Below are 16,472 nucleotides of genomic sequence, written 5' to 3'. Positions count from 1 at the left end.
TTTGAGAGTGGCCTAAAATGCTAAGGCAACAATTACATGTAGATTTTGCTGGTCCCTTTCTTATCGTAATTGATGCACACTCAAAAGTGGCCAGAAGTTATGCGATCTACTACATCTGAACAAACCATTGAAAAACCTGACAAAATCTTCGCAAGATTTGGTAACCAGAACAGATTGTTAGTGAGGTTCACAGTTTACTTCACAAGAGTTTGAGGATTATCTCAAAGTAAATGGTATTCAACATATAAAATCCATACTTTATCATCCATCAACCAATGGATCAGCTGAAAGATTCGTACAATCCTTGAAACATTCTTTAAATCCTTCAAGAGCAAGGTTTGTTATGTGTGTGAATAGCTTTTTGGCATCTTCTAGAAACACTACGTGTGACTACCCAAACTCCAGCTGCATTATTACTCAAAGAGAAAGTTGAGAACTAAATTTGATTTATTACCTCCAGAAATCTCAGCAATAATAGATCAACAATAATGTCAAGCTGCTAGACAAGAAGTGAGGGCAAAATGACGCTCATTTCAACACGGATTGTGTTAGTGCGTAACTACGCCACGAGTGAGAAATGGGTACCAGTCATAGTTTTAGCAAAAACAGGTCCAATTTCTTACACGGTTCAAATTGAAGTGAACTAATTTGGCGACGCTACGCTGACCAATTGTTATCATCTCAAAACAATTTCTCAGAATATCTCCAGAAACACCAAATTCTTTAGTCTCTAGTGTTGTGAATGCTGCTACAGAAGAATCTCAGTTGGCCTGATGATTGTGTCCCTGCTACTATACCGAGTAAGAGTGATGTAGCATTAGCTCCAAGAGGTGTCTACTGAAGTTCCAAAGCATACTTTCAGGGGCAAGGACAAATTCCAAAATGTAATGTACAACCAAAGGGGAATAGACATCCTCTGATCGACTTTCTTAATGACTGTGTATATTGATCATTGATGCATAGTGCTGTGTCTAGAGTATTATTGATCTACAGGGGAGACGATAGCCTCGCAGTATTATCGCTGGACTAGTAATCCAGAAACTCAGCTAATGTTCTGGGGATCCGGGTTTGAATCCGCCATGGAAGGTGGTGGAATTTCAATTCAATTAAAAAATTTGGAATTAAGAATTTACTGTTGACCATGAAACCATTGTCAAAAAACCCATCTGGTTCACTAATGTTAGGAGGAAGGGGGGATCAGTATATTGAATTCGGTGATCAGGCATGATCAAAATGAATGGCAGAGCAAGTTGAAAGGGCCAAATGGCCAGCTCCTGCTTCTAGTTTCTATGTCCTTTAGGGAAGGAAATCTGTCATCCTCACCTGGTCTGGTCTACATGTGACTCCAGAGCCATAGCAATGTGCTTGACTCTCAACTGTCTTCGGGCAACTCGGAATGGGTAATAAATGCTGCCCAGCCAGCGATGCCCGTGTCCTACAAATGAATGATAATAATGAGTCATAGTAATTTGTTATCAGGACCACAGAAGTAAAAGGGAAGGGATGTTATATATTTAAAAGGGTTGTGCAGGTTGCTTTAAGAGCTGATAACATGATTCAAAGTTAAAGTTTATTTATTAGTCACGAGTAGGTTTACATTAACGCTGCAATGAAGTTACTGTGAAAATCCCCTAGTCGCCACACTCAGGTGCCTGAGAACTTAGCACGGCCAATGCACCTAACCAGCACGTCTTTCAGACTGTGGGAGGAAACTGGAGCACCCTGGTGGAAACCCATGCAGACACGGGGAAAACGTACAGACTCCACACAGACAATGACCCAAGCCGGGAATCGAACCCAGGTCCCTAACACTGAGGCAGCACTGTTAACCACGGTGTCACTGTGATTTGATGGTGATGCTATTAGTTGTTTCAGTTTTGTATTCTGCAGTGCAGAGACCATTTCTTTCAATAAAATGGGTGGCATGGTAGCACAGTGGTTAGCACTGCTGCTTCACAGCTCCAGGGACCTGGGTTCGATTCCTGGCTCGGGTCACTGTCTGTGTGGAGTTTGCACATTCTCCTCGTGCCTGCGTGGGTTTCCTCTGGGTGCTCTGGTTTCCTCCCACAGTCCAAAGATGTGCGGGTTCGGTTGATTGGCCATGCTAAAAAATTGCCCCTTAGTGTCATGAGATGCGTAGGTTAGAGAGATTAGTGGGTAAAATATGTAGGGATATGGGGGTAGGGCCTGGGTGGGATTGTGGTCGGTGCAGACTCGATGGGCCGAATGGCCTCTTTCTGTACTGTAGGGATTCTATTGTGTTAGTTTGAATTTCAGTATCCAACTCTCATCTTTTCTTGCTGTTAAACCCACAACCCCCAATATAGCTAGGACATTACAATTTGGTCATTACATTGCTTTTTGCTGTGCACACATTGGCTGTCCCAGAGATTGTAACTTCATATTCATAATCAGCCTTCTGCTTGAACTGGACAAGAAACACCTACCTGGTCTGAGGGTTGTATCAAGATTTTGGGGAGCAGGAGGTGTCTTCTGCAGGCTCTCTGCAGTCCCAGGAGGGTTGGGCTAAGTTTCAGTGAGTGGAATTCCACTCACTGTCAGTGGGGGATGTGGGCGGGTTGTGTTTTTGTGGGGTGGCAGTGGCTACCTATGTCAAGTCCCTAGGTTTCCTTGTGTCCCCACATGGAGTATTCCACCCTATAATTGAGAGGATAAATTATGGTGTCAATCCAGGAGACCAGGCAGTGAGCTTACATTAAGCCACTCAACAGTTCTCAACACTGCTTTTCAAAAAAAAATATTTAATGGGATACAATCATCGCTGACAAGCCAAATATTTATTGCCCATCACTAATTACCTTCTCAGGGAAACAAACAGTGATTATATAAGGTGGTATGTAGTATGTACAAATTATCTTGATCAGAGATATCAGGACTGATAATTTCACATTATCATTTAAACACACCTTACAAACGTTTAGATTTTTAAATAACGAGAATGATCACTCATGGCAGTTCTGACCTGGAATATTAAGGGACATTGAGGTTGTAATTCTTGAAATTTCCAGATATCTGTGGTTTAAGACAGAGTCTGCAACAAAGAAAATGCATCCAAAGCAACTTGGGATGAAAGCCCCTGGCCATTTTTAGACTTTACAAATCTAATGGTAAGAGAAAATCAATTTTTCAAGAAATTTTATTGAAAATGTTCATCACTTAGTGAGATGTCTTAGAAACAAATATAAAACAGGGACATATTTCCTGTTACAGCAGGGTCAGAATCGCGTGGGTCTGGTAGACAGCATCTTGTTCAGAGGAAAACCAGAGTAACCCAACTAGAAGCAAAGCTTATTGCATATTTTCTATAACTATTCCAGAAGTTTATGAATAAACTTGAAATATAAATACATATTAACACACATTGTAATATTGAAATCTACTGTGGAATAACATAACTCCTGTGTCATACAAAACTTGGTTGCTCAAACTGCTATAATTCATCTTCAGAAATATTCATTTTAAAATCATCCAAGACAGTGCACATGGTGGAGGGGGTTGGAACATGCAGCTGCACTGTCAACAAGGAGGTTGAAAATAGCTATTTCATTCCAATATACATGGTTAAGGTAATTACAGAAAATCAAATTAAAGCAATAGTTTCACCGCTCCCTCCACTACCCCACAACCACCCCCCCCCCCCACCCCCCATCGCCTTCCAAGCAGCAGGAATTGCTATTAATTCCTTTCAAAAGATGAAAAATCTTTAGAATATTTGGATATGAACATTCACTCTTGCTTTGAGTTTATAAAATGTTAAAGGGTTACCATGACTGTAATATCGCAGATTAAAAGAATTTTGCAGGTTTACTTAGCTTCTCTTTCTGTCAGTTTTAACCCTCTGTCAGCAGTGTTTGAAATTCATAGTAGTCTCCAGACTACCTTCATAATAACTTTCAGGATCATAGGGTCAATTATTCACCACTTTTCTTCATATGCAGATTATTACCGAGAAATTCTGTCCAGGTCTTCATGAAAACACGAAAGCAGGCATTTTGTTTCTATGTGATTAAACCTGGACTGCAACATTGTTTAAATAAATAATCAATGTCAACAAAACGAAAGAGATTGTCATCGACTTCAGGAGAACGTGCCCCTGTCTACATCAATGGGGATGAAGCAGAAAGGGTCGAGAGCTTCAAGTTTTTAGGTGTCCAGATCACCAACAACCTGTCCTGGTCCCCTCATACCGACACTATAGTTAAGAAAGCCCACCAACGCCTCTACTTTCTCAGAAGACTAAGGAAATTTGGCATGTCAGCTACGACTCTCACCAACTTTTACAGATGCACCATCGAAAACATTCTTTCTGGTTGTATCACAGCTTGGTATGGCTCCTGCTCTGCCAAAGACCGCAAGGAACTACAAAAGGTCGCAATTGTAGCCTAATCCATCATGCAAATCAGCCTCCCATCCATTAACTCTGTCTACACTTCTCGCTGCCTCGGCAAAGCAGCCAGTATAATTAAGGACCTCACGCATCCCAGTCATTCTCTCTCCCACCTTCTTCCGTCGGGAAAAAAGATACAAAAGTCTGAAGTCACATACCAACCAACTCAAGAACAGCTTCTTCCCTGCTGCTGTCAGACTTTTGAATGGATCTACCTTGAATTAAGTTGGTCTTTCTCTACACCCTAGCTATGACTGTAACACTACAGCCTGCACTCTCTCGTTTCCTTCTCTATGAATGGTAATGCTTTGCCTGTATAGCGTGCAAGAAACAATACTTTTCACTGTATATCAATACATGTGACAATAAATCAAATCAAATCAAGTTCATCAGTATGCCACTGTAAACACACAATCTATTGAGCCCTGTAAGTTTTAACAAATGGGCTGTCTTGGGATTGTGTAACAAGTTACAGAAAAAATTCATCAGCCACTGAATTAGATCATTAAGAAGAAAATCTACCAATGAGAAAGGTAAATTTTAATCCCTGCTTTGCATTATTAATAATGACTTAACGATACAAGCTTGTACTAGTTGTGAAACCAACTGGTTTATCTAAATACAATATATATGAAACAGAATGGTCATCTTGAGAACTGACCATTTCAAGTAATTGAGTCAGTGGTAATCTTTTGAGAAGCACAACCAATTAAAATTTCTACAATTATACACTGCAACATTATATTGCAATGATCCTTGCTGTAACAACGGATTCATTTTTAGTAGGGTTTTTCAAATAAGTTGAAGGTCCAATGACTGTGCTACGATCATGCCTATTGACAATGTCATAACCCTTAGAAATATCTCTCAATTTCTAAATCAAATTCAACATGTTTGCATTTTGGTAAGTCAATAAAAATAAACATTAAGATCCGTCAGGTTGATATTTTGGCCTGTCATAGGACTGTAGGTACTTCAACAATTGTAGCAAAAGCAATTTGCATGTGGAAATATATAGAAAAAGAATCAAAATTTACGTCAAACAGATCTGCTTCAATGCAGAAGTCCATATTTTCTAGCAGGCAATCCAGGTTGTCAAAATATTATGCAATATTGAATGGTTACATAACTTCCTTTTATTTTGACTCGTTATTTCATATTCTACATACTGTGCTCAGCACTGTTACCTCTAAAGTTCAATTTAGAATAAAAAGATAGCAATTTATTCGCTCTGGAACCTGATCATGCGACTGTTGTGCATATTTGTTGATCATTAGGCATGGAAATAAAATTTAAATGCACATGTGTTTTAAGTAGAGCAAAATCCAACCAAACCATTTGGATCTCATTTGGGCATTTTCTTCTATTCTGTATGAACAGAAAATATTTTTGTCCATCTAAAATGTTAGTTGCACAATAATGGGCATGAGACACAATAACAGATGGGACCCATGATATGGTTATTCCAACCTTCTGTAACACAAGAATGGGTGACACAGTTGTGCCCCTCGACTCCCACAAATAAGTTCTTGATATTGGTTAGGCTTTCACAGCTGATGGGCAGTGGATGAAAATAAATGAATCCCAACAAAAACAAAATCAGAGATGAGTGGCCCCGGGCTCTTATGTACTTTTAAAAGATTTGTTAAAGACCACTACAGGCAGAGACATGGCAGTCAATTGCCCAAGCTCTCAGCTGACAAATGTCGTAGATGAAAGGATAGATGTCTCAGAGAGGTGGAAAAATCAGATAAGAGGAAAGACAGTTATTATTTTTCTCCCATCATGAAAGTAAACTGATGAAACTATGGGAACATCAAGCAAGAGTAGTGTTGCCTTTGGTTGAATCAAATAAATAAAAACAGTTGAAGGCTTTGCATTTCAAAGGTTCAAGTAAATTCTGAACACTTTGCTGACTTTTAGTTTCAAGTACTTTCACCGATATCACCAGGGGTCTTTCATCTTGGAAAAACATTTGCTCAAGATGGAGTATTTTTGATTGTATTGCAATATTGTGTACCCACATTGTTTTTATAATATAATGAAGTTATAGAAGACACACAAGCCTTTTGATAAATGAACTTTTTTCCTGAGAAAGATTACTGACATGGTCATACTTTTCTATTGACTGTACAAATAAAATAAGGCATTCAAAACAGATAGTCAAATTATTTTCCTTGCTCAGGACAGTCAGTATACGCTTGCATCACCTGTGATATCCAAGAATTCTTATTCATTGGTGATGTCCTTGTCAATATTGAATCACTCCAGGCCTTGTTCCTCTGTGACTGGTTGATAATGACAGCAGATTACATGGCACAAAACCATTGCATTGCATGAAGAAATATAAAGGATTGATACAGTTGATACCTGCAAGGAACATAAGCATTTCGGAAGTCCTGATTTTGGCTGACTAAAAATAGAAAGAAACTGGATTCAGTTGCAACACAATCATTTCCATAACTGATGCTGAATGTTAGAACAAGCACCAGCCTTTCGTATCAGCGGAGAGACTGTAGGCAGAGAGGACTTAAGGAACGTGCAACTGCCTGGGCTCCATAAGGAAAAGCTGCTGTCATCTAACTGATAAGCTCGGCTTTTCAGTGATATTGTGCTTTTTTTTATTTTAAAAAAACCTTTTACATCCACACCAGCAGAAGCTTTCACTTTGTTTTTTCACGTGTCCATTTGATCATAGTTTCTGGTGATCTATACAAAAAGATGAGCTTGGCAAACAGATCCTCTTCCAATTCAAGTTCTCCAGTCTCTCGAACCAGGAAGATATCTGTACATAACTTCAAAATTCGATCCACGTTTGGCAGCTCTTCAAACATGATGTCATGAGAGATCCCACTGAAGAACTCGCGTACAAACTTTCCAATGACCAGCACAACTGATGCATACAGACCCACAATACTGAAAAGTAATGAAAACAGCATGAAAAAATTATGATAAAGGAAATTCAGCAAAAATTATTTCCCTATATTGAAAAAAGATCAGAGCCCAGAAATTTGGCTGTTTAGGATGTTAAGCAACCATTGCCAAATCACTTGCCACATTGCATGCCTTTTTTTAATTCTTTATTAATGGCCACACCTATCATAAATGTTTGTGCCTTTGTATTAGGATGAATAATTGTCCTAATGCCTATCTGAGGTTTCCACTGCGATATTGGCCATCTGATGAGGTCACTTCACACCTTCATTTATAAAGCCTACGACCCCTTAAATCTTTTTAACCACTTTCTCAAATGCTCTATCACCTTCAATAATTTGTGCACACATACCCCCAGACGTTCATGTTCTTGCACCTGCTATGCTCGTTACTGTACATTGTCTCTTCATGTTTTTCCTAGCAAAATGTACCACTTCACACTCCACCGAGGCACAATGGCAGCAGTGTGTACCATCTACATGATGAACCATGAGAACGAACCAAGGCTTCTCAGACATCACCTTTCAAACCCACAATCACTACCATCAAGAAGGATAAGGGCAGTTCCCATGGGAACATCTCTACCTAGAGATTCCCCTTGAACCACTCACAACCTTGACTTGGAAATATATCGCTGTTCCTTCACTGTTGTTGGACCAAAATGCTGAAACTCTCTCCCTAACAGCACTGTGGATGTATCTATTCCACATGGAATGCAGTGATTCACTCTCTTCTCAAGGACAATTATGGATGGGCATTAAGTGCTGACCTAGCAAGCGACACCTACAACTCACAAATGAATTTTTAAAAATTTCACCTGCCACATGTTTGGCCATTCCATCAACCTATCTATGTCATTTTGAAGTCTTGTACTTTCCTCCTCCAAATTTGCAATACTTTCTGGTTTTATGACATCGGCAAGTTTTGAAATTGTGCTTCATACATCCAAGCTTAGGCCATAAATAGAAACAGTGGTCTTCATACCAACCCCTTGAGAACACCATATTATACCATCCTCCTGTTCAAAAAACACACAATTCTTCTGTTCCTGTAACTCAGACACTGGCCTGTATTGCAAGGGATTTGGAGTACAAGAATAAAGAAGGGGTTTGGTGAGACCACATGTGGAGTACTCTGTTCAATTTTGGTCTCCACATTTAAGAAAGGATTTACTTGCGTTGGAGGGTTAGAGCAAAGGTTCAGTAGATTGGTCCATGGGCTGAGGGATTGTACTGTGATGAAAGACTAAGTAAACTGGATTATATTCCCTGGAGTCTAGAGGAATAAGGGGGTGATCTCATTGAAACCTACAAAATTCTGAGGGAGCTTGATAGGGTAGATGCAGATAGATTGTTTCTGTCAATTGGTGAGTAAAATACGGAGGCACAGTCTCGGGATAAGAAGCCAATCATTTAGAGATAAGAAAAAATTACTTCACTCAAAGGGCTGTGAATCTTTGTAATTCTCTACTCAGACAGAGTTTTGGTCTCTGAGAGAATTAAGAGATATGACGAGCAGGTGGGAAAATGAAGCTGAAACCCAAGATCAGCCATGATCATATTAAATGGTAGAGCAGGCTTGACAGGCTGTATGGTTTACTCCTGCTCCTAATTCTTATGTTCTTGTACCCATGTTGCCACTACCCCTTTTTTTCCATGGACTTCATCTTACTCTTCTCCTTTCATCATCCAGGGAGCTCTGGCTTTGGTTTCCCTAGCTCTCCCCCTCCTGGGGGGATACCTCAGCTGCACCCGAACATTTTTCTCTTCTAAGGTTCTGTCACAGACTTCTCTGAATGGGAGCAGGTGGCCAGAGCTGAACACCTGGGGGGCGAATTTTCCCGTTCCACCTGCCACAGGAATCGGACGGAGCAGGTGAGGGGCGGACCACGGAAAGATCGGTTAACCTCAGGCAGGATTTTCTGGTTTCGGGGTGAGCACGGTTGGAAAATCCCACCCCTGGTGCCTGGCCTTAAGGACCTGACAACACTGTAAGAGGAAAGTTTAACGATCGCATGGGAGTGGTCAGTCAATATCACTTCAACGATCATCCCATACCCACTGCACCACCAATCTCTCACGCTGCTCAATGTGCCACACCACTTCCACCCAGCTCAGCACCACCTTCTCAAGGCAACAAGAGATGGGCAATAAATACTGGCCTAGCCAGCGACGCCCAAATTCCATAAATGAATTTTTAAAAACCCTGTCACTCACCCATCAACAGTTTTGAGCACTCAAAACTCTTGCCTAATTCAAATACTCTTCCTCACCCTCACACACTTTAAAGCATCACAGCCATTCTTTGTTGCCTCTAAATTCCTCCAGCGATCCAGCTGTGAGAGGCATAACAAACAAGTTCCTCAGGGCAGTGTCCTAGGACCAAACATGTTCATTTGCTTCATCAATGACCTTCCTTTTCATCATAAGGTCACAACTGGGGATGTTCGCACCATGTTCAGCACAATTCATGACTCCTCAGATACTGAAACAGTCCATATAAATTGCTGCAGGACCTGAACAATATTTAGGCTTCAGCTGACAAGTAGCAAGTAACATTTGTGCCACACAAGTGCCAGGCAATTATCATCTCCAACAAGAGAGAATCTAACCATCACCACCTGATATTCAATGGAATTACCATCACTGAATCCTCCACTATCAAACTCCTGGAGGTTACCATTGACCAGAAACTGAACTGGACGAGCCATAGAAATACTATGGTTACAAGAGCAGGTCAGAGGCTAGGAATCCTGCAGCAAGTAACTCACCACCTGCCTCCCAAAAGCCTCTCCATAATTTACAGGGAACAAATCAGGAGTGTGATGGAATACTCGCCACTGGCCCAGATGAGTACAGCTGCAATAACACTGTAGCTTGACACCATTCTACCATTTCCCTTTGTCACCATGGTTCCCCTATTCCCCATCTCATCATTTATCTAAAATGATAAAACCTTTGGCCACGATTCTACAATAAAAGCCACAAAAAGTAACCTGTCCATTTTTATCCAAAAACACAGAAAGAGAAGCCATGTCTCCAAAGCATTAGTCTAGGCCTCTGAATAACTAGTACAGTACATTGCCATGATGCCACCATCTCCCCTGATTAGGGTTGTGAGCATTCACTAATATGACGTATTGTGTATGGTAGCACACCAATTGCACACTGACAGAAAGGTAGCTTTTTTTTGCTTTGTTTATCTTGCACTGTTGACATGGCCCTTAACCATGTACATGCAGTCAATGGCTTCCTGCACAATCAGGAATCCCGTTATCCTTGTAATTGCATGCGACTCCCTCACCCTGTGTCTTACACCTTAAGCAGAACACAATGTAATCATTGCTCTTGACACATAGGCATATCAACTCCTGGATTTGTCACCAGACAGTGTACTGGGAGATATTGGACCATTGGCTACTCCTGTCCAGAAAGACCTGCTCGCGTAGAAGCTTACTGCCACAGTGACCTGTCTGACCACTGACAGTGCCTTCCTTGGTCCCAGTGTGAGACTCCAGGTAGCGCAAAAGAACAAGAACAAAGAACAATACAGCACAGGAACAGGCCCTTCGGCCCTCCAAGCCCGCGCCGCTCCCCGGTCCAGGATTGAATCCTGAATCCAGGATCCCCGCCCAATTTTCCAGCCTATCTACATACCAATATCCTATCCACCGAGCTGTCCCTCACAGCTACGATGCTTTGTTCATTACAACCTATTAACTTACCCCCACCCCCCCATTCCAGACCATGTGATCTCCAGGGAGAGGCGAAAATCCAGAGTGAAAAACCCCAGGGCCAATATGGGGAAAAAAAATCTTGGAAATTCCTCTCCGACCCCCTGAGGCGATCGAAACGAGTCCAGGAGATCACAATGGCCCCGATCGGAAAATGCTTCCCAACCCTAGTCATTTCCACTTCCACGAACACCATATGAATTCCCTGCCCCCGAGACAGGTTCCCAACTATCCGTAGTCTCACTCTGTACTGGCACCAGCAAGATGATCATAGAATGAAGCCTTGAAACGAGAAACCAGGAACAATTAGCCCGCGCCGCTCCCTGGTCCAAACTAGACCACTCTTTTGTATCCCTCCATTCCCACTCCGTTCATATAGCTGTCTAGATAAGTCTTAAACGTTCCCAGTGTGTCCGCCTCCACCACCTTGCCCGGCAACACATTCCAGGCCCCCACGACCCTCTGTGTGAAATATGTCCTTCTGATATCTGTGTTAAACCTCCCCCCCTTCACCTTGAACCTATGACCCCTCGTGAACGTCACCACCGACCCGGGGAAAAGCTTCCCACCGTTCACCCTATCTATGCCTTTCATAATTTTATACACCTCTATTAAGTCTCCCCTCATCCTCCGTCTTTCCAAGGAGAACAACCCCAGTTTCCCCAATCTCTCCTCATAACCAAGCCCCTCCATACCAGGCAACATCCTGGTAAACCTCCTCTGTACTCTCTCCAAAGCCTCCACGTCCTTCTGGTAGTGTGGCGACCAGAACTGGACGCAGTATTCCAAATGCGGCCGAACCAACGTTCTATACATCTGCAACATCAGACCCCAACTTTTATACTCTATGCCCCGTCCTATAAAGGCAAGAAGGTGGCACAGTCATGTAACCACGTCCTTAGTGAATCTGAGTCACCTCTGACATTGTTCCTGGCTCAGATAAATGTTCTCGGAAAACACATGATGGGTCGTGACTTCTGGGAAGAGTCCTTCTCATCCTCCGACTTCACAGAGCTTCCCCTCTATTCAACCTCTGCTCCATTTGTTAGTGTTGTGGCAAATACAGAGGTATTGCAACAATAATCCCCATTCCTTTTACAAACAGGTGGCAAAATCCTCTTCCCTGCCTGAATGGATGAATGACCTCTCAATAGACCTTCAAAAACAAGCCTGCAATGATAATGTGCCTTTACCTTGCATTAAGTTGATTTTTCTCTACATCCTAGCTATGACTGTAACACTATATTCTGCACTCTTTCATTTCCTTCTCTATGAACGGTATGCTTTGTCTGTATAGCGTGCAAGAAACAATACTTTTCACTGTAAATACATGTGACAATAATAAATCAAATCAGAAAGAAATGTATTTTAATCATGTTTCTCTGCAGGATGTTTCTGCAGTCCTTGGCAATTTGTCGATACCGTGTCTGCAGCCAATGTCTTTCATTGTTACTGAAGCTGTGCAATTGACATCATGTTTATTTTTAATCTGGATGAATGCAGTGTTCTGTGGTTTTAATGGTCCCTTGGGATTGCTGAGTGGCACTTGATTTGGGGATGATTGACAGGTTATGTCATGTGACTAAGGACAGCTATTTTTCACAGAGCATTTGAATTTTAGTTTCATTTTCAGAAGCTGCGAGAGAAACAGCAGTTTTTCCTCTCTCTGGAGTCTGAAGACTGGAAGTCGTCAGATATTAAGTTTATTTCATTAAGTTTGGCTGTTTTGAGGAAATATCCTTCTCTGCAAACATTTAGCCTGTATTTCTGTCCATAGGTGTTACAATACTGAAAATCCAGCATCACACAAGCATAATTGTGTTTGTGTTAAGTCAGAAGAAGGGTGTGTGTCTCTGGGATGGTGTTTAACTTAGAACAACAGAAATAGCTGGCAGTTAGGAGTTAAACTGGATCATGTTTAAGTCTTGTAATTGGTAAAAGTTATACTAATTCTTTTTGTTATATTTTAACTGTGGCCTTTAATAAACTTTGTTTGATAAAAACCCTCTGGTGAAACATTTGGAGTGTCCCTGGACTGAAACCAATGCCAAAATCAAATGTAAAGCTTAGGGTCTAGGCTAACTTCATAAAACACTTGAGTCTTTGGCCTGGGTCTTAACACGCCACAGAATTTCTACCAACTTTGCAATAGCATAAGTAAGTCAAAAACACCTCACCTGAAATTTGGATGTCTGGTTCTTTAAATAATATAATTTGGAGGGCATGGTGGTCCCTTATGTGGTTGGATGCCTAGTTAGCTGTGTGATCAGCACAGACATTCAGTGGGCATGCATGGCTGAAGTTTCAACTTTGTGTATGAAATTGACCAACAAACCTCTGCTCATAGCACCAATGCATACATGGCATACCTATGCCAATAGCCTACAGGATGCTCCAGAAGTGACCAGCAGCACAACCCATCCCAGCCCAGCCCAGGCCATTTTATGTCTTTGGGATGCTGCTGAGCACAATAATGGGGTAAAAGTATCCATATGGAAACGTATATTTCCTTAATTTTTTCAATACAGTTACAACATAATAAAGGTGTACATGTGAAGAAAGGAAAGAAATTTGATGCCATCATTAACTGATGGTTTGTAACAAACATCAAATAACTGTAAACAAAGTAAAAGTATTTTCTTACCCATAACCAGCAAGAAACCCAAGGCTAGGTGGGCTAACTTTATCACTGAATACAATAATTTCTAAGCTTTCTTTATCATCATATCTGTTGAACTTTTCAGTCTGATTAACAGTCCACCATTCCTGAATTTGTCCTGTACGGTTGTCTTTTTTCTGAAGTCTTACAACAAGTTCACAGTAGTCAGCGTCATCTATTGGATAAACATATAAGAAACATTATATTGAAAAAGGTACACATTTTCATCAATAATATACTTCAGAATGCCCCCAAATTTTAAAATGGGAAAAAAATTCTGCAATAAATAATTAATAAAATGTATAATTAAAACTTCAGATAAATTAAGGATAAGGCAACATCAAGCTTGGATTTAAAAGCTTGAAGACTGCAATTTAAGTTAAATTTTATTTATTACCGTCACAAGTAGGGTTATATTAACGGCAATGAATTTACTGTGAAATTCCCCTAGTCACCACACTCCGGTGCCTGTTCGGGTACACTGAGGGAGAATTTAGCATGGCCAATGTACCTGACCAGCACGTCTTTTTGGACTGTGGGAAGAAACTGGGGTATCTGGAGGAAGCCCACGCAGACACGGGGAGAACGTGCAGACTCTGCACAGACAGTGACCCAAGCCAGGAATTGAACCTGGGTCCCTGGTGATGTGAGGCAGCAGTGCTAACCACTGTGCCGCCAACATAAAAAAGACCATACGAGTTCAGAAATTCAGAAACCCCTAAGATTGGGCAAAAATCTTGGCTGATGGAGTATAAAATGGGAAACTATCAACTTGTCCACTTCAGCAGAAAGAACAGAAAAGTAGAATTTTATTTAAATATATAGAGATTGCAGAACTCTGATCTAGGTGGCCTTACATGATTCAGAAAAAGTTGGAATGCAGATGCAGTAAGGAAGGCGAATTAAATGTTGGTGTTTATTACAAGGGAAATTAAGTATAAAAGTAGGGATGTGTTGCTGCAGCTGTGCAGGGTCTTACTTATACTAATCTGGAGTATTGTGTACAGTTTTGGTCACCTTATTTAAGAAAGGATTTAACTTCTTTGGAAGTAGTTTAGGGAAAGTTCACTCAATTGATTCTTGAGATGAACTTGGGATCTTGAAGGCCTGGTCAAGAAGGAGGAAGCATATGACATGCATAGGCAGCTGGGATCAAGTGGATTCCTTGAAGAGTATAGAGATGTAGGAGTAGAGTTAAGAGGGAAATCAGGAGGGCAAAAAGGGGACACAAAATTGCTTTGGCAGATAAGGCAAAGGAGAATTATGCCTTATCTACCAAAGGCCAAAAGAGTAACGAGGGAGAGAGTAGGGCCTCTTAAGGATCAACAAGGTCGTCTATATGCGGATCCACAAGAGATGGGTGAGATCCTAAATGAACACTTCTCATCGGTATTTACTGTTGAGAAAGGCATGGATGTTAGGAAACTTGGGGAAATAAATAATGATGTCTTGAGGAGTGTACATATTACAGAGAAGGAGGTGCTGGAAATCTTAAAGCGCATCAAGGTAGATAAATCCCTGGGACCTGATGAAGTATATCCCAGGACGTTGTGGGAGGCTAGGGAGGAAATTGCGGGTCCCCTAGCAGAGATATTTGAATCATTGACAGCCACAGGTGAGGAGTCCAAAGACTGGAGGGTGGCAAATGTTGTGCCTTTGTTTAAGAAGGGCTGCAGGGAAAAGCCTGGGAATTACATACTGGTGAGTCTAACACCTGTAGTGGCAAATTGTTAGAAGGTATTCTGAGACATAGGATCTACAGGCATTTAGAGACACAAGGACTGATTAGAGGCAGTCAGCATGGCTTTGAGTGGAAAATCATGTCTCACAAATCTGACTGAGTTTTTCAAAGGGGTAACCAAGAGGATAGATGAAGGCAGTGGAGTTGATGTCGTCTACATGGACATTAGCAAGGTCTTTGACAAGGTATCGCATGATAGCTTGTTGCATAAGATAAATCTCATGGGATCCAGGTAAGGTAGCCAATTGGATACAAAATTGGCTTGACAACAGAAGACAGAGGGTGGTTGTAGAGGGTTGTTTTTCAAACTGGAGGCCTGTGACCAGTGGTGTGCCTCAGGGATTGGTACTGGGTCCACTGTTTTTGTCATTTATATTAATGATTTGGATGAGAATTTAGTAGGCATGGTTAGTAAGTTTGCAGATGACACCAAGATTGGCGGCATAGTGGACAGTGAAGAAGATTATTTAGGATTGCAACGGGACCTTGATCAATTGGGCCATTTGGCGGATGAATGGTAGATGGAGTTTAATTTAGATAAATGTGAGTAATGCATTTTAGTCGATCGAACCAGGGCAGGACTTACTCAGTTAATGGTATGGCGTTGGGGAGAGTTATAGAACAAAGAGATTTAGGGGTACATGTTCATAGCTCCTTGAAAGTGGAGTCACAGGTGGGCAGAGTGGTGAAGAAGGCATTCAGCATGCTTGGTTTCATTGGTCATAACATTGAATACAGGAGTTGGGACGTCTTGTTGAAATTGTACAAGACATGAGCAAGACCACACTTGGAATACTGTGTACAGTTCTGGTCACCCTATTATAGAAAGGATATTATTAAACAAGAAAGAGTGCAGAAAAGATTTACTAGGATGCTACCGGAACTTGATGGTTTGAGTTATAAGGAGAGGCTGGATAGCTGGAACTTTTTTCCCTGGAGCGTAGGAGGCTTAAAGGTGATCTTATAGAGGTCTTTAATAATGAGGGGCATAGATCAG

The 16,472-nt window shown here is 41.3% G+C and overlaps 1 protein-coding gene across 2 annotated transcripts in view; it reads right to left on the bottom strand.

Moving 5' to 3' along the window:
* Positions 1-3,154: 3,154 nt before the first annotated feature.
* Positions 3,155-16,472, bottom strand: part of piezo2b (piezo-type mechanosensitive ion channel component 2b) — an 825,142-nt gene continuing 811,824 nt past the window's right edge. For both annotated transcript variants that reach the window (XM_078215732.1, XM_078215730.1), the window contains 2 exons: positions 13,720-13,909; positions 3,155-7,324 (listed from right to left, as the gene is read on the bottom strand). In XM_078215732.1, coding sequence (XP_078071858.1) covers positions 7,072-7,324; positions 13,720-13,909 — 443 coding nt within the window. In that variant the 3' untranslated portion in view covers positions 3,155-7,071. The remainder of the gene's footprint in view (positions 7,325-13,719; positions 13,910-16,472) is intronic.

This window comes from Mustelus asterias, chromosome 7 (genome assembly GCF_964213995.1).
Source record: "Mustelus asterias chromosome 7, sMusAst1.hap1.1, whole genome shotgun sequence".
Taxonomy (NCBI): Eukaryota; Metazoa; Chordata; class Chondrichthyes; order Carcharhiniformes; family Triakidae; genus Mustelus; species Mustelus asterias.
This window is presented reverse-complemented; position numbering and strand designations above follow the sequence as displayed.